At 41.8% G+C, this 23,211-nt stretch overlaps 1 protein-coding gene across 2 annotated transcripts in view; it reads right to left on the reverse strand.

The window, feature by feature from the left end:
• Positions 1–23,211, reverse strand: part of LOC111578248 (adhesion G protein-coupled receptor A3) — a 220,832-nt gene that overhangs the window by 68,706 nt on the left and 128,915 nt on the right. For both annotated transcript variants that reach the window (XM_023284899.3, XM_055018725.1), the window contains exons 13-14: positions 7,459–7,669; positions 6,750–6,958 (exon numbers count right to left, since the gene is read on the reverse strand). In XM_023284899.3, the coding sequence (XP_023140667.2) occupies positions 6,750–6,958; positions 7,459–7,669 (420 nt within the window). The remainder of the gene's footprint in view (positions 1–6,749; positions 6,959–7,458; positions 7,670–23,211) is intronic.

Genomic DNA, 23,211 nt, shown 5'->3' on the forward strand with positions numbered 1-23,211 from the left:
AGCAATGATCTGTTATTTCAGGGGCATAATCCATAATCTGCAAAATGATTTTCATCTCAGCAAATCTTTCCCATTATAGATATTTTTAACATCGGTAAACATCACATGTACCACATATAGCCCTTATTCAAAGCCATGCTTACTGTATGGGAGGTATTTAGTCCAAGGCTTTGTCTGTTGTGAATGGGCTCTGAAGGGGCTAAGAGGTATATACTTCTCCTCTAACAAAAAGCTCCTTTTTTTTTAACCCACTAACATCTAACACACAACCAGAAGGCATCAGCCCCCTCTGCTGATATCACAAGTTGTCATCACCCCTTCCCCTCCCACTACAATGCATATCAAAATAAAATACCAACACAGTGCTGGGAGATGTGGTTTCATATCTAAACAGGTCATCGTCATTATCACTGTAAATCCCTTCATCTGCTAAAAAACATACACCACAGTTCCTTCAGTATGAAAATGTCTCAGAGATACAGAAGTCCAGGGCGTGAGAATAAAGTTAACCATGCTGAAGCTAGGGCTTGCTTGTAGGCGAACAATAAAAGCTGGCTTGTTGTCTCATTATGTCTGCCCCGAGTACAGATTTGGACAAAGAACTAATGAGGACGTTGAGAATGTTCGATATGGTGAGAAATAGACAGGGGAAATGAGACACAAACAAGAAAACATGGTTTTTGAGCTACAGAAGACCTGAAAGTTGGCGGGTTTTTTTTTCCAATAAGCAACATGTATCCTTACTGTATGTGTGTAGTAGTCATTATTGCTGAAGACGAAAGCAACAAATGTGGATTAAATTTGAATAAACAGCTCCCTTTAGATGATGTTTTTTAGAGTGTAATCAGTCAATAGGCGTCCCTTCGATGTAGCTGAAGCACAGCGGGCTTTCTAATTTTATCCTTCTTATTCCTTCTTTCCATCTATTCATCCTTTATATCCTCCAAATTACTACAGTTTAGGAGACAATGATGGGGACTCGTGGTAATATGCATTTTGGAATGCATCATAAAAGAAAGCAAAGCTGATGTATCATAATTGTTAAAGGTAGCTGAATTTTTCCTGTTTTCATATTCATCAAGTTAAGGAAATGGATCCCATACTTGCCCTGCCACAAAGCTGTTTTGTTCCTCTGTATGGGAGACAAGACCTGGTGGTCAGCAGAAGAGGTTAGCAGTAATGTCACACTTGTATCGAGCCAGGGGAAGGCTCAGCCAGTGAGAGCTAATTTACCAAGATCAGATCCTGTCTTGGTTGGTTTGGTTCAAGATGGAGGCGCAGCAGCAAAGACATGTGAACTGTGGTCTGTTTAGTCATTCAGAAACAAAGGATTCTGTTGCGGAGACCATAGAGCCTATGAATAAGAGCTGGAGAACATTTACATGTTATAATCCCAAACCTCTATGATGTTTTTCTATGTAGTTTGTTCGCATGACTGTGTTCCAAAATGGGAGGCGGTCAAGTTAAAGTGTCAGCCACAGTGATGGACGTCAGTCTACAGTCCATTACAGGTGAGGTTACACTGGCAGGTATGATGGAGGATGTTTCCCTCAAAGTGACCTGCATAAAGACCATGCAGCAGCTGGTGAGGGAGAATGTTCCAACAACTACTAAAAACTGTTGGATTTGTCATGCTAAGACATATATCATCCTGTTATAATGAACAAATCAGGAATTTTATAGCCGACTTCAGTAACATATTTACACTTTTTTGAAGTTAACAAAGTGGTTTCCACTGTGGAGAAACTAAAGCCTGAGCCACTTGCCAATGTTTACTGTACCTACCAAACCACACTGTTTCCAAATAATCACAAACTGAACTAATGGGGCAAACTAGGTAAATTTTAACATACTTACTATGGTTTTAAAGGGAAGTGTACTTTGCCTGAGCATTTCCATTTTATACTACTTCAACATTTACCCCCAAAGCATTCCAGAGAGAAATGTTGCACTCTTTACTGCATGGCATTTATATGACCTATAGTTTCTACTTGCTTTTTTGATGAAGATTTTAGGTAAAAAACATAAAAGATCTGATAAAATACACAAAGCTATTAAAGACTCCCTCCAGTGAAAATCTTTTTTATTACCATGTTAATGTGCCCATATGGTGTGTTTTTTATATGCTGGAGGACACACTGTGGTAAAATAAGCATTTCTATTTCCATCTTGAAACCACAGTGTCTCAGAAACAGATTCAGATTTTTGGGGTTTCATATGTTACAAACCTAAGGAACCAGTAAACGGGTGGCTGGAGGTGGAGGCTTAGTAGATCTACACATTCTAGAGAAAGCAATGGTGTAGAATTACATCTAAGGCATTTAAAGGCAGAAAAAGATCATTTTCACTGATAAAATCCTTCCATCCATGATCTATGCACCGCTTAATCCTCATTAGGGTCATGGGGGGGCTGGAGTCTATCCCAGCTGACTTAAGGTGAAGGCAGGGGACACCTGGACAGGTCACCAGTCTATTACAGGACCACACATAGAGACAAACAATCACACTCACATTCACACCTACGGACAATTTAGAGTTACCAATTAACCTCAGCATGTTTTTGGACTGTGGGAGGAAGTTGGAGAACCTGTAGAAAACCCACGCATGCACAGGGAGAACATGCAAACTCCATGGAGAAAGATCCTGGGAAGGATCTTCTCGGTGCAAGGTGACAGTGCTAACCACCAAGCCACTGTGTAGCCCTCACAGACAAAATAATCTTTAAAATATGTAACTTTGATACACATAGATGAGTTTTTCAGGGTTTAATCGGTGACTTTAATCAGGGGTTCTCAGCTTTTTTTGTTTGCATTAGTAGAATTGTCTCCACTGAACTGTTCAGATGGATTTATTTAAATAATTATGGCTCATTAAGGTAAAAACAAATCTAAGATTAGAAAAAGTCCACAAAATGCTGTTGATAGAAAACCTTATTTATTCTTTCCTATTCTAATAGTCAACTTAATACCCTCGTGCCCCTTGGGAGGGGCTCAGCACCAGGGTTGCTAAAGGATGAGAGTTGTACACAGTTTGCTAAAACATTAGTCTGTGCACAAAGCAAAGTAGCAAAAAGCTGTTCAACCTCAGTCAGCTACAACAACTAATCTGACTCAATCTCCTCTATTTTCATCATCTTCTCCTTTCATTCAAACCATCATCAACAAACATGAAAACTTTACTAGAGGTCAGCTGATTAGCAGGCTGCCGATTATTGAATCTAGTATTCAGCAGTTTTTACCAGGATTGTTCTTTTCATTAACCAATGCCAGATAAAATATATATATTTAAAGATATGCTACTTTGGTTCTGATGCAACCACCTTTCTCTATCTGTAGTCACCAATCTGTTATTTTGAGAAATGACCTGCCCACAGCAACAACTCAGAAGTTCTCCTTTAATGTAACATCTAAAACATGAACACACAAAGACAAATCGACAAAGTTTGGTGCTTGAATTTGTGATTTTCTTCATTTTGACACAAAGATGTTCATTTTTACTATAAATATTGGTTTCAGATATTGATTACTGATCTCCTTGATTATAAATGATCAACATCAGCCCTAAAACAACCCTGCCAGTAAAGCACTTACCATCACTATAGACTCTCATGCAGATGCTTTTATCTACAATAACATGCACGCTTGTATGAGATTCTCTGTTTAACCAGTGGGTCACCTGTTTCACTGTAAGAGCCACAGGATCCTCCCGTTTCCAGGAATCTACTCTTCTTCACATGTTCATTATATTCTGTGCTGCGCATGGAAATACATCTCTGAAGTGCTCTTCCCTTATTGGACCATGGCCTTGGGGCCTTTGTTATGATTGGATACTGACAGAAGCCAGCCACCCACACCGAGTGTGTCTTTCGTTCTAAAGGTCTGCTCCTGCATATTAAACAGTATGGAGCGTTGCAGCAAACGAATGCAGGAAGTCCTTCATCGACACCATCACCCCAGTAGATACATTAATAAATAAACAAATCCAGCTGCCTCTGCCACAGTACACAGCTCACACAGTGTAGCTGCACAGGAGAGGTGTGTCTTTGGGAGGGGGTTAAAAGGTGGCTGGGGTGTGGGTTTGAGGCTTGTCACCGTGATGAAGACAGATGATGAGGCTGCATTGCTGTAAACGAGTGAGTCAGCCCTCCCTTCAGACAGATACAGGCCCGCCAGAGGCAGACGGGGGGAGGAGGTGGAAGTACAGAAGGAAGGAGACGGGGAAATGCATGGGAACTGTCCCCGGTGCTGAAATGTGGAACGGCTGCTTTCTAACCGCTTCAAGTTCAGCTCAGCAAGCCATGCTGTCTTTCAATACCTGACCCACATCTGAAACAAATTCTGTCACTATGTCACTAGTCTTAGCGTAACAGGTCAGTACCTAGGCCGCCCTCTGATGCACAAAAAGATAAAATGATGTTTGTTCTACCTAACACTTTTCAAACACCACAGCAGGGGGAGTGTAATATTTGCCTGAGCAAAAGCTTAGATACTGTTGAGTTTTTCCACACAGATCCTGTCCCACATCACTTATTTGGCATTCTGTTCACAAAACCAGGGGAAGGAGATTCTCTACCATGTAATTCCTTCTGAGCCAAGTCAAAAAGATTCTCATTAAAGTGCTTATTATATCCCAAACTTCAGTCCCCAGGGACTATTGTATTGGGCTGTCATGCTATTTGTAGACTAATCATCGGCACCCACACACCCACTAGCTCAGAATGTTAAAGAGTGTGGATCAACAGGAATAGGATATTGCATTGCTCACCCTCCACCCATATTCTTTGAAATGAGTTGTTTTGTTGTTGCATTATTCATCTTTCAAAGCTGCCCTGCATTGTGGCTGAACTCTCTGTCCATTTATTCCACATCACAGATGTGGAATACCATCACCACCATCACACTGATTCTTACACTGTATGTTGCACACAGCTGATAGAAAGAGGAATTCAAGGCTGTCTTTGAGAAGAAAGGGTGAAACAGTTTTATAAGTTATACTATCACTGAACACCTAAAGAATGCAAACATCACCATGGCCTTGTTTAACTTTGTCACAGCAGCTGAATTGTCGAACTTTGGTAACAGACTTTGCAACTTGTTCCACTGATTTTCCTTTGGAACATCAAAGCATGAGCTTTAATGTTATTCCACTGCATGAGTTACAAATGATAGCGTCACTGATGGAGGCTCCCTACTTGGAAATACTGTAAATTAGAAATCGGCAACTGGCAAGTCAGCCAGTAATTGGCAATTTCTCTTCGTTTGACATGGTAAGATTATGCAACAGGTTCGGTACTTGCAGAAGCTGCCCCTGGGCTATAAAAACCATTGTTTCAACATAGAGCATTTTAGACGAGGCCATCAGGAGAATGATGTCACAAGTCTGTAAATAAGGGTCCTTTTCTCGGGCACTGCAGAGACCAGGCGGGTGTGGTGACTGCATTAGTAGACGCGCAATCCCCGGCGCAAAAAAAAAAAAAAAAAAAAAAAAAATACACACTAACATAAGACAGTGATGTGGACACTACCGTCACGGCTTTCCACCATCACTATGACTACCCTCTACTTATCGGACGTGTCTTGAAGTTCAAATACTGAATCTGCTGGCAGGAAATTTGACTTAAAAAATAGATTAAAATGCCGATCTAGCTTCCATCCTGACTGTTACAACGTGCCCATTGGCGGCGCGTCGCCCCAAAGCTCGTATCTGATAGAAATACACGCACAATGACAATCTGACATCTGCTCTCCATCTGACAACAGCTTAGTATTCTTAGCAGACGCCCCACTCTCTCCCTCCGAGCACCCCATACCGATTTGGTATGCTGCTTTGCCCTCTGTATCCCACTCTTTCCCATTCCTATGCGGCTTTTTTTTCCCGAGCCAGCTTCTTTCTTTTTTTCCACACCCCACACACGAACAACAACGGAATTGAGCAGCGGCTTCATAAAATATGCAGGTAAAAAGGCAACTCGGAAAGCACCGACATCTCAAGCACAACACTTTTCATGCTCCACTGAGAACTGACCTCCCAGTCTAACGAATCCCACTCTTCGGTAAACATCCGGAGGATTTCTTTTCATCCAAAAAAAGCGGACCAGGCGCAGCGGCTCTATGGAGCGACTGGGCGATGCGATGCCATTGCGCTTTTGGTATTATCCTCATGAAATCAATTTGAAGAGGGGGACGTCGTCAGGAGAAGGCATCTCGGCGGCGTCGACACCAAAAACTTGAGCGGCACAGATGGAACGATGCTACGCTTTACAGTCCAGCATTTTCGCTCGGCGATGGTTGGAACCAATTAGCACACCACTTGCGCTCGGAGGCGAATAGCTCCCGACAAGGCGCTCCTTCTCTTGAACATCGCTTCTATCTCAGCTGCTGTGCTGCTTTTTGGAGAAAAAAAAGGTGGCAGACTATACAACGCACGCAACTTCTCATTTCCAGGATATAGAGGGGGTGAATTTAGCGTAGCGCATATACTCCCAGAAAAAAAAGCCAATAAATTCCCGTAGCGCATTTGACAAATCCTTTCCCTCCGCTGAAGAGCAACAATAAAGGAAGCTTTTAAAGGTCCCTGCATCAAGTGCTTCTTAAAACACGTGACTCCATCTATTCCACGGTGGAGGGGGAAAAAAGAGATGCATTTGATCCATAATAGGCCCTAAGCAGTGTGGAGATGCGTTATGTGTGTGTGTGGGGGGGGTCATGGTAAAATGAATGACACTGGTTACCACGCAGGAGACTACTCACCATTAGCACAGCAAAGTTATTATGATGGGTGCAATGAATGGTGGTCGTGTTGCCCCCGGAGCCTGTTATGTGGCAGCCCTCTGCCCTCCAGCCACCGTGTCCATCCAGCAGGTCAAAATCCCAATAGGCTGCGGTGGGGTCTACACCCAGTGCGAAGTGCCTGAGAGCAATAGTAACGGAGTGCACGGCGCTCCCGAGGCTGCACCCATCTGCAAGAAGAAGAAAAAACAACACATTCAGTCAAGCAAACCAAGTGGAAAGTCTGTAAGTGCTATGGCACAAAAAAAAGAAAGAAAGAAAAGAAAGCATGGGCGCACAAACTCCACATGCATGCAGGCATTAACCGAGACAAGTATCAGTTACTGCAGCTGGCAGACACAACAGTGTGAAGTGTTGCAGGTAACTTTCACGTCAAATGGAAAGCGAAAATCATGCTTTTTATTCAGGCAGAATGCAGCAGTGGAGTGCAGTGAGATGGATTCATGCCGGGATGTCTTTAATTTCAGTGCGTAAACAGCAGCAGAGTTTGGGTGGATTTTGGAAACATGTACAGAAAATATGGGTATCAACATGTTGCGCAGAGCAGAGCATCAGACTGTGTGTGTGTGTGCGTGTGTCTCTGTGTGTGTGTGTAAACATGTAGTCTGTGTCGGCATTACAGCATGCGTTGACATCACAGGCATGATGATAAAAATGGATTTCCTCTTACCTAATTTGGTGAAAGCAACTGGTGTTGAAACGCTCCTACGCTTCCCATCATCTGCGAGATTCGACGAATTCCCCGTGCAAGGAAAGAGTTTCCCATTGCGAAACACAATAAACTGCAGCTTGCAAGTGGAGTTATCAACAGATTGCAGCGCAGAGGAGGAGATAGGCGTACCAGCCAGCGGTAAATGGATTGAGGCGACTGCCACTGAGTTCTGCGGATGGAACAAAAAAAAGAGAGGGAGAAATAAAAATTAAATAATATATCCGAGATGCGCTGTGGGAGAAGAAGAAAAAAACTCCTACTAAAAAGAAAAAAAAGACTGGCAAATTGCTTTCCTCTCCGGGAGTGGAGGCGACCATAGACCGCAAGTGACCAAGGGAATGAGAATCACGTTTGAAGCGCTCTAGTGCGCCTATTTGGTCAGGCTCCCTGCCGCAGAGGTGGAAATGGTTCTTACCATTTCAGCTTGAGGGCACATCAACACTGCAGCTTGATTTAAAGAGACAACCGGTCTGACTTTATCCTCTTCTCACCGAAAATAAACACCGGAGAACCTCCGAAAAAAACATCCTGGCAAGATTTGGGGAGTAAAATAAAGAAGTTCTAGGAGAAAAGCGTGGCCAGGGAATGGCAAAGTGCAGGCACTCGCCATCTTTGAGCACAAGTGAATCCAAACTGACTCTGCCCTGTAAAGTTGCTTTTTATTGCTGTAAGTGCAAGAACAAGAAGAAGAAAAGCAATCCCCTGTGCAGCCAACCCCCCAAAATCCCACCAGAGTCCCAATCAAGATCCACATCCCCTCTGCTCTGTTATGACCTAAAGCTGCTCACTTTACATTATGAACAAATATCACACCAGCAGGCTAGATTCTCTGACCATCCCGTCCCAAGACATTGCCAGATCCAGCCTTTTAGAGCTACATGAAAACAGCTGCAGGAACTTTGGCACAGCTCGGGCTTTAGTGAATTGACGCCCCTGGTGGACAGAAGTGTTGCTCAAGGGTGTGTGGATCAGTGACTGCCTGCACTCAGAGCAGAACAGGCAGTGCTTAAGCCTGCAAAGATCAAGTTTGATCATAAAAAAAGCTTCCAAAGTGGCACTGTCAGCATGTAAGAGCTGCAGCACGTGTGGCCACACACTTCACTCTATGCATCAGGCGATTCAACTGCAGCAGCTCTCATGAATTAAATATCATGCATAAAAATAGACAAGAGGAACTATAGCGCACTTGCAAAGACAAATAAATACACATAGTTCAAAAGGAAAGGCTTCTGCAGACATTATCTCAGCGGCAATTTACTTAGCCATGCGCTAATCTTCTGGTCAGCGACCTTCAATGGAGTATGAAGCACTTAAGCGTAGAAAACAAACTGATACCTTTGTTGTTGATTTATTATGAAGCGGTAGCACAGAGGCCATTCTTTCAAATGAACACGGCACGGCAAGCTATTAACACATTGCGGTACCGTGAAGAGATTTCCAGGAAAAAGCAGAAACACTGACCCCACATATTTATTCAGTGAGAGAACCTAATGCAGAATGTTAATGACGAGGCTGGCTGATGATGCACGTTCATAAAGAAGATAATGCTCGGGCCCCCGCTTTCCAGTTCCAGTCTGTTTTGTTTTCAATCATGTCACCCTCCAAGTGTGGGAGGATCAGCACTTTGAACCTACAGGGGAGGGAAGCTTCCTGCACAAGATAAATGTGGATGCCCATAAAGTGCCCTTACAGTTAATGGGGAGCTGCTCAGTCAGACATATAACCCAATCAATGGTGAGCAGGAAGATGGCCAGATTTCTTCATCAAGTTAATCAAGAGATTCTTTGTCCAATCTTATGCTGGTTGCACTGTTGTGGTGGTTGTTTAATGTGGGTGCCCTTGTGTTGACAGGCTTAGTGCCCTCCCTCCTCTCTCAGCGAGATACTAACTTGTTTTGATCCTCACGGTCTGTTTTCCTGGAGAATTATTCTGCACAGGTGACAGAGAGCAACGGCGTGCTTAAGCACAGTTCCTTTACATTACAGCCACCGTGTGTGTGGAGCCAGCGGTGATTTTACAGCATCAGCTTTGTTAGCTATTTCTTTCTGCATTGACTCACTCTTGAAAGGCTATTGATTTTCATCCTGCGCTGTGAGTGTGCGCATCTGCCTGTGTGTGTGTCTATGGGGAGAGGAAGAAAGACAGAGAATCCTTGCCTTGAAATTTATGTTGCATCATTTCCTTTCTCTGAACAGCTTAAGCTTGGCGGTCTGTTTCCAAGACGTCACAGGATACAGACATCAGGGGTAGAGTCAGAGAGGGTTTGAGCCCAGGTGACGGTGGAGGGAGCGAGTTAAACGCTGGGCCTGGCGTGATATTCCAGGGGCCCCCTTCTCATATGCCAGTTCAACTCCATCCCCCGGGGAAATGTTTTCAAAGCGAACAACTCACAAAAAGAAATCTTATCTGGTTTACTTGTCTCCTCATCTGTTTCTACATCTTTTGTCCCGTTTTATGTGGCGTATCAAAGGGATTTACAGCCCAGAGGGTGTGCTATAAGCCACAGCATGTGCAAAGTCCCATTCTAAGCAACAATCTATGTTCCTCCTGAGCAGCCTAAACAGCTACATATCCTCAACCCCAACGCCACCAGGGACCTCACACTTCAGAGTTGATTTAGCTAGTTGTACCTCAGCTGCCTGACCTTCCTCTAAGCCCCTCCCTCTCTAACAGGGCAGCATGCAGTAGCCTTAGTAACCATAATCACACACTCCACTCCGTCTCCTGCACAAGCCTCGGGATCATTTTCCTTTTTTTTTCCCCCTCCACCTATTCCTTTCATTACAGAGGGCATCCAGGTGAATGTCAGCAGTCACCTCCTATTTCAGGCTGTTCCCTCTCGTCCACCTCCCTCTGTCCTCCTCCACCTGCTCCTTGATACACAGCCCTGCTTGATAGAGCCACAAAACTGCAAAACAGCCTGCAGGGCAAAACAGAACAGCGGTATTCGACCCGGGGCAGTCACCAATCACAGCATAAACATCACGCTTAAACATGGCTTCTTGACTTCACAGGGGGATTACTATTGAATGTGTTCAGACAAAAAGGTGGAAATTAAGAGCCAGAAAGTGTGTTTTCATTGTGTAATCCAAAATTAGAAAGGGCTACAGCTCTGTGCCTTTGTAGATATATCTGAGGGAGAGATAAATTTATTTGCGCAGGTGGCAACTTGAAAATTAACTATGAATGAAATGAATTCGGCTCAAAGGGCAGCTTGCTGAGCTCTGCCCGAGAAGAACTGCTGACAAGCACGATGGGAGATTTGCATAATTTTTTTTGTAATCATTGGCAGTCCTGTCAGTGCAGACATGGTCAAAGCGACAATGACCATGACAAACAGGGAGACATCAGGAAACTTTGGGGGGTTGTTTCTAGCCATGATGTTTTAGAGCCTGAAAATAAATCACAGTTTGCTTGCATTTAGCCAGCCCTTGTGTACAGGCTTCATCTGGCGCTTACTCAAGATCTGAACATATTTGTATGCCTGACATTAAACACATAAACAAAGGAAACATAATTCTACAAAAGTGATTGCTATGGCTGCAGCTTAAAAGGTATTCTCCTCTTAAGCATTTTCATGTTGTAGCGTTGTTAGCATTACTTATCAAGACAAATTAAACACAGTCCTACATGGTTGCCATGCCAACAGAGGTCTGTTTCCTCTAGATGGGTTTTGCTGGATGGGGAGGGTGGATGAGGCTGGGGTTGGGGGTGCATTTGAGCAGATTTGAAGCAGGAAATCAGGCTCTTTGGAGAGGCTGAGCGGTGCTTCGGCTGTCAGCTACACTCTCCTCAGTCAGCTCTGACTCAAACTGTCACATCACAGGCTTGTGGCTTAACAAAAACATTCAAGAGGCTGCAACAGATGGACAACATTGTTTGACTGAAAGGCTATTGTGGATTACAAATTAATGATTCATTGTGTATAAAAGCATAACTAATTTATTAGCCGCAGGGTGATTGATAATGAGCCAAAAACAGTCTTTGAGACAGAGCTGATCTTAAAAGGGAAATCCACTGATTTCCAGATTTGCTTAATGCAGATACATGGCTCTGTCAACACAAAGAGTTTTTCTCATCAGTGTCTTCTTGCCACGTCAGTGTGGCCTACAAATCCTTTACTAGTGACGGCAAAGATCACTGTGACTCAGAAAATAATGTCTCCTGAAAAGAAATATTTTCTATTCCTCTGAGTCATCGCCCACCAATTCTTAAAGGGTCAGTTCACCCACATTGCAAAATACAATATTACTTGTGGTGGTATCCAGCCAGACAGCTTGATTTTGTTTTATGTTCAGAGATTTTAACATATCCAACTCAACTAAACTTCAAACTTTTTGATAGAAGGAGGTTTCAATGAAAACTGTTACTATGCAGAATGCAGATTTATCCACAATGGACGGAACACATCCATCCATCCATCATCTATACACCACTTTATCCTCATTAGGGTCATGGGGGTGCTGGAGTCTATCCCAGCTGACTTAGGGTGAAGGCAGGGGACACCTGGACAGGTCACCAGTCTATCACAGGGCTACATATACAGGCAACCAAGCACACTCTCATTAACACCTACAGACAATTTAGAGTTACCGATTAACCTCAGCATGTTTTTGGACTGTAGGACGAAGCCGGAGAACCCGGAGAAAACCCACACATGCACAGGGAGAACATACAAACTCCAAGCAGAAAGATCCCGGGAAGGCGGGGACTCGAACCAGGGATCTTCTAGCTGCAGGGCTAGAAGCCACTGGGACGGAACACAGTTTACGGAAAAAAGAACTTATAGTCTGACAATTAATAATGAACAGTTTTTCAAAACTACAGATTATGTTAAATGACAACATTCCTTTAGCTTAATCCCACAATTATTCAAAAAAAATATTGCTTTTTTCTTTATCAAATGAATGATAAACAGATATTGGTTAGAGTTACACAGAGACCTTCATTACAGTTATAGGAGGGAGAATGTGAATAGCAAGTCTGTGGCAGGACACAAACTCTGTTCCTCTGCATTAATGTATCACACAAAGGGCACGCTGCTTCTTGAGTGTCACTTAACTTGGTGGTTGGATGTAAATTATGGCCTACAAAAGTAAATGTCATTTTAATGGTGCGAGTATCACCTAGGTGGAGTCTGTGATACAGGAGGAAGATATTTAGAGATATTTAGTGAGCATGTGGCAGATTTACCATCCCCTTCACTCCCACCGCCTCCTGTCCTCCCATTCCCCTCCCTCAAAACCATGTAAAACATCAGACTTTTTTCAGCACACAGACTGGACTGCCATCCGACCATGTCACTGAATTTGACATAAAGTGCATTGGATTAGTATTGCTGACTTGTAATCCTTAAATTATATTGATCACCACTGTATTAGCCTGATTCCACACCTCTGAATTATTAGCCACACTGGTAATTCTTATAGATCTGTTTGTGTTCATTGATGTTGATTCCCAGTTGGAAAAGCCAATGAGAGCTTTGTGTGCCTGATTAAGAAAGGGGACATAATCTTCTCGCACTGGTGCCAAAAAGCAATTACAGAAATGAAAACAAAAAATATGAGAATTGTGGATGACACAATGAAAAACTTAAAGTCACCATCTAGTCATTGATTTAACCTCTTGAAATTCATCTTTGTGCATGAAAGTTGCATATTCAGAACTTTTGTTTCTTGATAATAACCCCTTCCTGCCATTAAGTGGCTTTAAATGTAACACTAGACCATTGCTTACAAAAAGCTTCTCTTTAAACCACCATTCTGCCATGTTAGAACCACAAACCAGTGCTGAAAAAGAATACCGACATGGAAAGTCCCGCCCTGCAAATTAACAGGACTGGTTCCTTAGTTTTGTCATATATGAAACCCTGGGTTTCAGAATCTGTATTTCAAGTTAAAAACATGATTTTTACCAGAGGGGATCTTTAAATCTGGATTTGCACTCGAAGCAAAGAGTTAATTGCAGCCCTCCAGGCAATCTGCTGTCAGATTTCACCCTACGATAGCACCATCATTCCAACAATAAATGAATGTTTCAGGCTATATCATGCTTTATTTCCCACGGTAACTGGGTTTACATTGTTTCATTTACTTTGCCAGAGTATACCACAGTGAGCTATGCACATAGTTACATAACAAGAGTCACATCCAGGTAAATCTGTTTTGGCTTCATTCATTACTGAAATCATAACGATGCAATCACTGTAAATTTGTGAAGATATGGCAAAGCTACGCCTCACAGCAAATTAATGCAAGCTACTAGAAATTCCTTATTGGTTTTTCTCAAAGCCTGCAGAAGTCAAACCATAACTATTTGCATCGCAAGACACCTTCAGAAGTAAACGAGAAAGTCATTTTTTTTGGATTTGGAGAACAAAATCTTTAATACTAATCAATTTCCAGTGGCTTTGAAAAGAACTTTGAGTTCACTGTTGATTGTTTACATTATATTTGCATTTCAGTTTTGCTGCACTGTTCTGACTCAAAGAACTGCTTCTTCATAACAACTTTGCTCTCTGGTTTTTAGAAGCACTTCAGTGTAAAACGAATATCTAATACCCAATGTTGGTGGCTAGTAATGTGCTACATTACTAGCCACCAACCAGTAATATGCATTACTGTAATATTATTACTTTCGAGTAACCTCTAGTGTAAGGGAATGCAATTTTCAGAACAGTAATTATATTGCAGTTACTGATCCAAGTAGAGCTGCTTTACCAGAACACATTTTGCTTGTTGTTCTAGGTAGGAGGTCAGGTCAGCTTGAAGTTAAAACATTAAACCAAGAATGAAAGATGCGGGAGGGGGAGAGAGTTTTCTTTCAACAGCTAGAGGCATTGTCATTACTTTGTGTTTGTCTCCATTAAAAATGCAAAGAGCATTGCTGTCCTCTGTGAACTTGTTGTGAACTTGCTGTAAACTGTGCCAGCAACAAAATTCTTTCAAATGTGAAAAATACAGCATCTCTTTTACTTAAACGTCTGCTATGGCAGCACAGCAGCAATGTGAAGCTCATCAAAAAAAAAAAAAATAAAATTTTAAAAACACCTCTCTACTGTCAGTGGTGCATGCACTCCAGCTTAACAACATCAACTGGATTTCAGAGCAGGACATGATGTTGGAGAGACGTTAAGTGGACAAGATGTGAAGAAGCTTGTTGCTGGGTGTATGGTGGAGAAGATGCTACCTGTTACCACTGCTGACTCACCCTCACTTTGATGTCTTATAGTGAAAATACCCATGAAGATGTTGTCAAGCTGCCACAGAGAAAGACATTTTGCTGGCTATGTTGAGGAAGAATATGTAGTGTTGGAATCTAATTTGAACGCCACACTCAGGGGGGTAGGCTTTGTTTCCAGCACTGCTGGTGTCTGGACAGCTAACAACAAAAGTTTTCTGGGTGTAACAGATCACTGGATCAGCAGTTCCACTTCACAGTGCATGAATGCTGGAATAGAATACAAAAGTCCAAGAGGCAGGTATACATTTGAAGTTATTAGCACAAAGAGAGAACTAATTCATTCATCAGATGGACCTCTTGGCAAAGTTATAGCCACTGTGATGGACACGGCATCAAACTTTGCAAACATAAGGCAGCCTGTCTATTGGAGGTCAGATTCTGAATGGAAAGAAGACAGTGAAGTGGCTTCTGCTTTTAGGGATCTAACAAAAATCCTCTCCACTGTGACTGATGGTCAGTTTACTCCTTACCCACATTACAGGTGTACATTACATAGAGTTACCTTAAGCTCAGGAAGCCCTCGTATCACAAAATGCACAACTCTTTGGACCAAGGCGAGTTGATTGACAGTTGTATCGGAACATGCAGAGGAAATAAGTTGCGGAAAACCACTAGTGTCATCACCCATGGGGTAAAATTCTTTTTATGAAGTGGTTTCCAGAATCACTCAGTTCAAACAAGCTAAATAGCCTAAGTGCCAAACTGGGAATTAAGTGTGTCAATGACAAGGAATTTCTGCAAGAATACTGCACTGTCATTAAGCTGCTTACAGCAACTCTGGACATCTTACAATACTGTTACATCATTCTATTACCAACACTCAAAGTCCTGATTAAGGACACTTGTCCTGAAAGACTTCTTTTCATGGATGACAACTGGCCTTCCAGATGTCACTCTGGCGGTATTCCTAAACTTGCTATTGTTTTGCAACTTTATTGCGGCATTGAGAGGCTTCAGTGCTCACAGCTGATTGCTGACTCTTCCTTTAAAGTTAAATATTGATTATAGTTAAGTTTTGTAAGTCAATTGGTCTCTGAAAAGAGTTGGCTGAACAGGTGGTTAATTACTTTTCTCAGGAGATAGGCGGTGGGTTCATGAAAATGATATAACAAGTAGTGTCATTAACCGCTTTTCATACAGTCATAAATGTTACATAATTATTTTAAAGGTGTAATAATAAGCTGCTATACTTTCTGAGGAACCAGCTGCTGATATTTTAAACTAGATTTGATTAATATTCCAAAAGAAAAGTTTCTGAATGTCAAAATAAATACAATTTTCCACACTGTAAAAAATGCCTGAACACTGAAGGTGACACTGGCAAAAGCAATAGGAAATACTTGATAGTAGCACAAACTGTTGCTATTTTCTAACCTTAGCTGCCTTATTATCCAGTGCTATGAGAGGGCACCAATGAAGGGAAATTATGCAATCTTTTCATACTGAGAAAGACATGGTGCCCATTTATTTAAACAAAAAGCTTAAATTTATAAGGATGGTGGAAATAGTATCAATCCCAAGTATGAATTATACAGCAGGATATATTGCAGAGGTTGGATTGTCTGTGGTCTTGCTGGCATCAGAGGACTGTGGAGTCACAGTCTGAACCGGACATAAAGCAGCTGGATAGCTCAGTGCCTAACACCCTTGGCTTTGGCACAGGAGATCAGTGGTTCAAATCCTGTTCAGGGCCCAGTTGTCCAGTGAGGACCCTTAGGTAAGATCTTTAATGCTGCCCCGCCTACCCTCCTTGTGTTCTATCTACTCTCAGACGTATGTTGCTTTGGATAAAAGTGTCTGGTAAATGTATTGTCTTGTTTTTATGTTATTTTTAGTGTCTTTTCTATGCAAGGTTTACAATACAAAGGTAACAGCCTTGCTAGTGGTGCTTTTCTTTAGCTAGTCTTCCCCAAATATGATGTAGTTACTGGGGTAAGTTTTATATGTTTTTATAAAGAAAACCATATTTATCATGTTTTAAGCAAAATAAATAAATAAATCTGCTCAACATATGTATCACCCATAAGACTGAAAAATCAATGTGTGTTTTTCAGGTAAGTCACCTTGTAGTGCTGTAAGAAAACAATAATGAAAACATGACATCTACGTCACTATTCTCAATCAAAACCAAAGAGCTGGATGTGCCATTAAATAAATAACATTCACATTCCTGCTCAAGTGAAGAAACAACAACTCTCGAGCAGAGCCAATGACAAACCCTTAGCCTTTTAACTATTCATGTATTCATTCACACTCTAAACCATTCATTACCTATTTATTCACCAACATGCTCAGTCTGAATAGTGCAGAGCAAATTAATTGGCCTGTTTGTGAATAACACTGAACTGGCATGACTGGAATTCCACGAAAAGAGTCAGCGTGAGGGCTACAACAATAAACCATTTTACCTGAGTAAGGATTTAATTCTCTCTCTCTCTCTCTCACACACACACACACACACACACACACACACACACACACACACACACACACACACACACACACACACACACAGTTGTGTGGTCCTTTTGGAGTTGATCCAGGTGGTGCTTTAGTGTCACCACATTTTGTCTCTCAGGCTCAAAGTTTGATTCAGGTGCAGGGAAAAGAGACAGGATTAATGGGCAGTCATTTGGTGCAGCAATAACAGTTGGCGATCACACAGAGTGGGTGTGCTTCTGCTGCCTGAGAGGTGAAACGGAGCCATAACTTTAGATTACGCTGCAGGGTCCTGCCCTCTCTATTTGGATTGCCCTGCTGGACACATGTATAAATTCCTCTTAATTCAATACATCTCTGAGCTCTATTTCTTCAATTACTGCCAGGTTAGCCTTTATTTATTTTGGGTCATTGGTCCTTGGTGGAAAAGCGGACAAGACAGCGATACAATCAAGGTCTAGTTGAGCCACTAATTCATTAATAGATTTCTCACTTCTGTTCCACCTGTCAGAGGGCATTATTTCAAACACACTGCATCTCAAGCTAGAAACAACTGTACTGCACTGATATCAAATGTCACAAGTTGGCCATCTCTCAGGCTGCTGCCACAAACGTAGATCCAACCAGAAAGTGTGCATTCCACTTTAACAACGTGATTAAAGCAGATCTCCATTTTGAAGAGAGAGGAAGTAGAACAATTGCAGTCTCTTTGGGCCTTTTCAGATTGCAATTTGAGATTCGGCTCGGAGGTGAAATGAATGTGAACTGGCGTGTGTGCTTCGCAGATTGAATCATTCAATTACTTTCCAGTTGCTATTTGATTTTCCGTGCATGTGCTGTTTATGACGAGTCTCTCAATTTTGGAAAGCCAAGGCCAGGTATTGATCTCGTAAATGCACACCATCTAACACCTTAGAGTTTGAGGGACAAAGGTGATCTTCACAATTTAACTGGAATGAAATAACAGTTGATATTCATGCCGTGATGAATCCAACTGCTGTAACACAAACACACATATCTACATGCAGATACTCAGAATTGAGATGCGACTCCTTTCAGTGATACTGTACATAGTGAGTATTAGCTGATAGTAACAACCACTGAGATGTGATGGCACACAGACCCTCCTCCCATTTAGGATTCAATGACAAGCAGGTGTAGTTGGTGTGGTCTCCATGGAAACCTGCTTATTCATCTCTGTGACTTAATTTCCTTCCATGCTGGCAGAGTGGCTAGAGAGCTAGCTAGTACTTCACATGTTGAGATCCTTTACATCAACATGGGTTTTCATAAATATGCATGACGGTGGGGAACTGGGGGTCATTCATCAGCAAAACCAGAGCACAACATGCTACCGACGGATTTCTGCCTTCAGGCCTCCACTTGGGAACATGACTAGCCAGCCTCTCAGCTGCCTCCTTAGCCGACATAAGATTTCAAAGATTTCTTAAAAAAGCAGACGTAATGAAATTTTTACGTGCGATTTGATCAAACCAAGGAATGTGTAAATATTACATTTACTTGTGAGCATGATGATGTAATATATAGAGTGGTTTGGGGGGTTGTTGCTGTCTGCATAGCAAAGTAAAATCATGCTGAGGAGACAGAACTACGCTTTGGAGATGAATCACATCCACGCACACGCGTCTAAACAGCATAATGGGGTTTCTTTGGTCCCATTGCTGTGGTAGATGATGCAACAAGCTGACCACTGTCAGCTGAATTCTGTAGCAGGGAGGCAGCGAAGTGATCAGAATGCACACACACTTATGTCCTGTCAGCCAGCACAAGCACAACAACATGAAATTCATCACGCAGCTCTGTGTAAAAGCAAAGCATGCACTGAGAACATTATATGGCAAATCAACATAAAAACATGCACATTATGATAACGTTAAGAACAATCAAGTTTCACTGCATGGTTAAAATGGTATTAATCACTCTGCCAAGGAATGCGGCGAGGTTATGTGACGATTGGCATTGGTTTATCTGTCTGTCTGTCTGTTTGTCTGTTCACAACATTACTCAAAAGCGGACTAACGGATTTGGATGGAATTTTCAGAGAAGATCAGAAATGACACAAGGACCAAGTGATTTTGGCAGTGATGCGGCTTATAGTCTGGATCCACGGATTTGTTAAAGATTTCTTCATCATGCACAGTGTCGCTGTAACTATGACAACAAGTGAACACTACGTCAACTGCACGCTGAGGATCACACGATTGCGATCTGACTACAAATCGACCGCTGCGGACTTATGAGGACTTATGCATCAGAAATGATACAAGGAACAACTGATTAAATTGTGGGGGTGTTTCCAAGTCCCATCAATTCCCACCACCTGCTACATATTAAGGTCACACGATTCGGTATCTGTACATAACGTACACATGCATAACACATACCATCTATATTAAATAGCCACATTCTGTGTTGCCATGATTTCTGATCATCAATAACTAATAAACAAATATTGTATTTCTAAAAAAAAGAATATACTGCATTTCTGATAATGCCATATGGGGGAATGAACAGCCTTGGTGGAGTACTGTGCTCTCTTCGTGCTCTTGCGCTTCAGTTGAAGAATCACTTTGTTAACCAACACAGCAATTTGGGATATGAAAGTATGACAATGGAAAATGATGTATCATTTAGCTTAAATGTATTCAAGCTTCCATTAGAATTGCCAGGAGATGTGATTGTCTTAAATGGCCTATTCATGCATTTAAACTTCTTGTCTAGAAAATGCCCTTGGACATTGCCAGGGCAAATCTAACAGATCCGGGAGGGAAATTAAAGTAGAGGAAGAAGGAAGGAGAGTGCTGTATGTTTATGTCCTCCTTTAACCAAATTAATCCCTTCCCACTAATCCTTCAGCAGCACCAAATAAAACTGTAATGGCTTTGGTGGTCATCTTTATCTCACCAGGCTGATGATGAAGTCACAGGCAAAAATGACAAACTCATTCCCAGGCTAGTCATATTTTTATTATGCTCCCATATTTTTTGTCTCTCTATGTCTGATATTATTGCATGCAGTTTATCGAAGTATATTTATGAAAGCCTGAGCTCAAACATGTACTCTTTCATTGTCCACACATGGAAAGACAGACAAAAAAAGTAACAGAGACATCTTGGTAACAAGTCAACAGGATGGAGGCAGAAAAACAAGAGTGTATTCACCAAACCCACCCTGCTTCCACCCACTGTGCTTAGTCACATAACACTGGCTTTATTAAAAATCTAGCCTCCACATTTTTAAAGTCGATAAAGGGTGTCTTTCCTCAAACAGCTCAAGCTTGAAAATCAAATGTTGAAAGTATAATTAATTGAAAAGTTTAGGCTTTGGAATGTACTAACCCAAAAAAGGATGCTTCAAACAATTGAGAGTACCGCACAGGAACAAAAAAAAAGGTCAATACATCCAAAGAAAAGTTATTTTGTGTTAATTCCTCTACAAGGCTTCAAATCCTAATAATTCTAATCACCGAATTCAAAAAACACTTATTTTTGAGACTATTTTTCAAGATATATATCAAACTTCCATATTTTAAAGATTATTTTGTCAGTGAGGGCTGCACAGTGGCTTGGTGGTTCGCACTTTCACCTTGCAGCTAGAAGATCCCTGGTTTGCATCCCTGCCTTCCCAAGATCTTTCTGCATGGAGTTGCATGTTCTGCCTGTACATGCATGAGTTTTCTCCGGGTACTCTGTCTTCCTCCCACAGTCCAAAAACATGCTGAGGTTAATTGGTGACTATAAGTGTGAGTGTGATTGTTTGTCTCTATGTGTAGCCCGGTGATAAACTGGTGACCTGGTCAGGGTGTCTCCTGCCTTCACCCTACATCAGCTGGGATAGACTCCAGCGACCCTAATGATGATAAAGCAGTGTATAGATGATGGATGGATGGATGGATGGATGGATGGATGGATGAATATTGATTATGACGAAAACACTGCCGCTCTTTTCAGCTGTTGCTTGTTTACTGGTGACACATCATGCTGGAGTTGTGGACTGACATGACTTGGACTTGAGTCAGACTTTTGTCACGACTTGACAAACTCTAGATAGACACTGTGACTTGTAACTTCATTTTGGCTTAAGGCTTGAGCTAATATCCTCAACACATACATGCAACACATAACAGTTTAGTTGAAGCTCAACTCTTGGTAACACATGTTCTTGGAATCAATCCAACGCCAGCCAATCACTTTGTGCAAACGGGAAGAAAATGTGTATTTGGTGGTGCCGCCCACCAGACTGACAAATAGTGACATAGATTTGAGTTAAACTTGACTTGGAACTGAGAGCTCTCAGCCAATATATGAGAATTACTTGTGACCTGCAGAACACTGACTCAGTCCTACCAATTGATTGTATATAAAGACTGATGAACCCTTCATGATATCACCCACAGGTTTCCTGAACACCTCTAGCCAACAGCATCTTGGCAGTGCTGGATTGCTCTTAACTTCCAGTAACTTCAAAAATGAGAAAAGAGGTATAGTGAGAGTGAAGTTGAAGCAGGGCCATGTACTGTCCTGTGACATTACCCATCTGTCAATCAAAGTGGCCATGCATCATGCATAATTCTAAATCTTAATACATTGTAAACAGGAGAGTTATGTAAAAGCTCATCCCCTCTACAGTTGTCATGAACAGAGAAATTACCTGTAGAGACCTACACTCATTTTTGTTCCTATAAACAGGCTTATTTCTGCAAACTTGGCCATTTCAACATGGGAGTCTGAGAGGAGTGACTCATTTTTACATTACGGCTCAAGCTGACTTTGGCATCTGCGTTGGCTTCCTTTTTCTGCCTCAGATGTTGCCGCTTGGTCCCACCTCTGCATCACATTTTTGTCAGTGTATTTACAAGTGCTAGGGTGTACTGTGCCTAAGATCAGGTATCATTAACCTAAAGTCTTGGACTCCATAAAAATGTCCTTTATAGAAATACCCCAATTCTTACACAGGGTCAGATGAGAATGTTGCGACTATTGATCTGATGGCTGTCCTGGTTGCACGGCAACCTCACAATGAGGACAATCATCCTGGAAGGCCCATAATCACCACAAATAGTCATTTTCACACTTGGACTAGCTGTAGATTAGCTGCTTCCACCTGTTTTTAGTCTTTATACTAAGACAAATGACCAGTCTACTGACTCCAGCTTCATATTAAATGAAACAGTGATGATATTTATGTGATAAATTAAATGTCTATTCTTCAAAAATGGTATAGTGTTCCTTTCAGCCCCATACTGGGTGAGTATTTGATATGCAAATTAGAGATTTAAATGTAATTCTCTACTTTTTCTGAAAGAAATATATTTCAATTTTGTGCTAAAAACTGGTATAAGATTTAAACATCCATCCATTCATCATCTCATCACAGTCACACCTATGGACAATTTACAGTTACCAATTAATCGCAGCATGTTTTTGAACTGTGGGAGGAAGCCAGAGAACCCAGAGAAAACCAAACCACCAAACCACTATTATTTCCCATTGTAATGTATTATATTTTTGTTGTGTTTTGATGTTTGTTCACAGTTGTTGTTTGGTAATCTATACAAGACTCCCAATCTTCATGCTGAAGAATCCAAGACACATCGCATCAAGCAAGGGCAGGAAAGAAGATTTATTGGAGCGCTTTTGTGCCTCAGACACACATCGCTTAAATTGATCTGTTGAAGCATTACCATAGTCAGCTCACCATGGCTGTTCAGGTTTCCCCATCCCCCTCCATGTTTTGATCAATGAAGTTCCCATCCATCGGCAACCCAACCCCTCTCCTCCAGCTACAGTGGGACCAAAGCCAATTGACTCATATATGTAGTGAAAAGTAGAAAGGAATCTTGTATTTCTCAGTCAGGGCCATCATTCCAATGATCAGGCAGGCAGCAATGTTTTCAGCGACATGATAGCGATAGTCATGATGGGAAGTGCAATTCGTTTAATAAGATGAAAAAGAGATGATGATCTGAGCTTACTTTGAGTAAATGAAATCCCTCAGGATCTGCATTCG

The sequence above is a fragment of the Amphiprion ocellaris genome, chromosome 16 (genome assembly GCF_022539595.1).
Source record: "Amphiprion ocellaris isolate individual 3 ecotype Okinawa chromosome 16, ASM2253959v1, whole genome shotgun sequence".
In the NCBI taxonomy this organism is placed as follows: Eukaryota; Metazoa; Chordata; class Actinopteri; family Pomacentridae; genus Amphiprion; species Amphiprion ocellaris.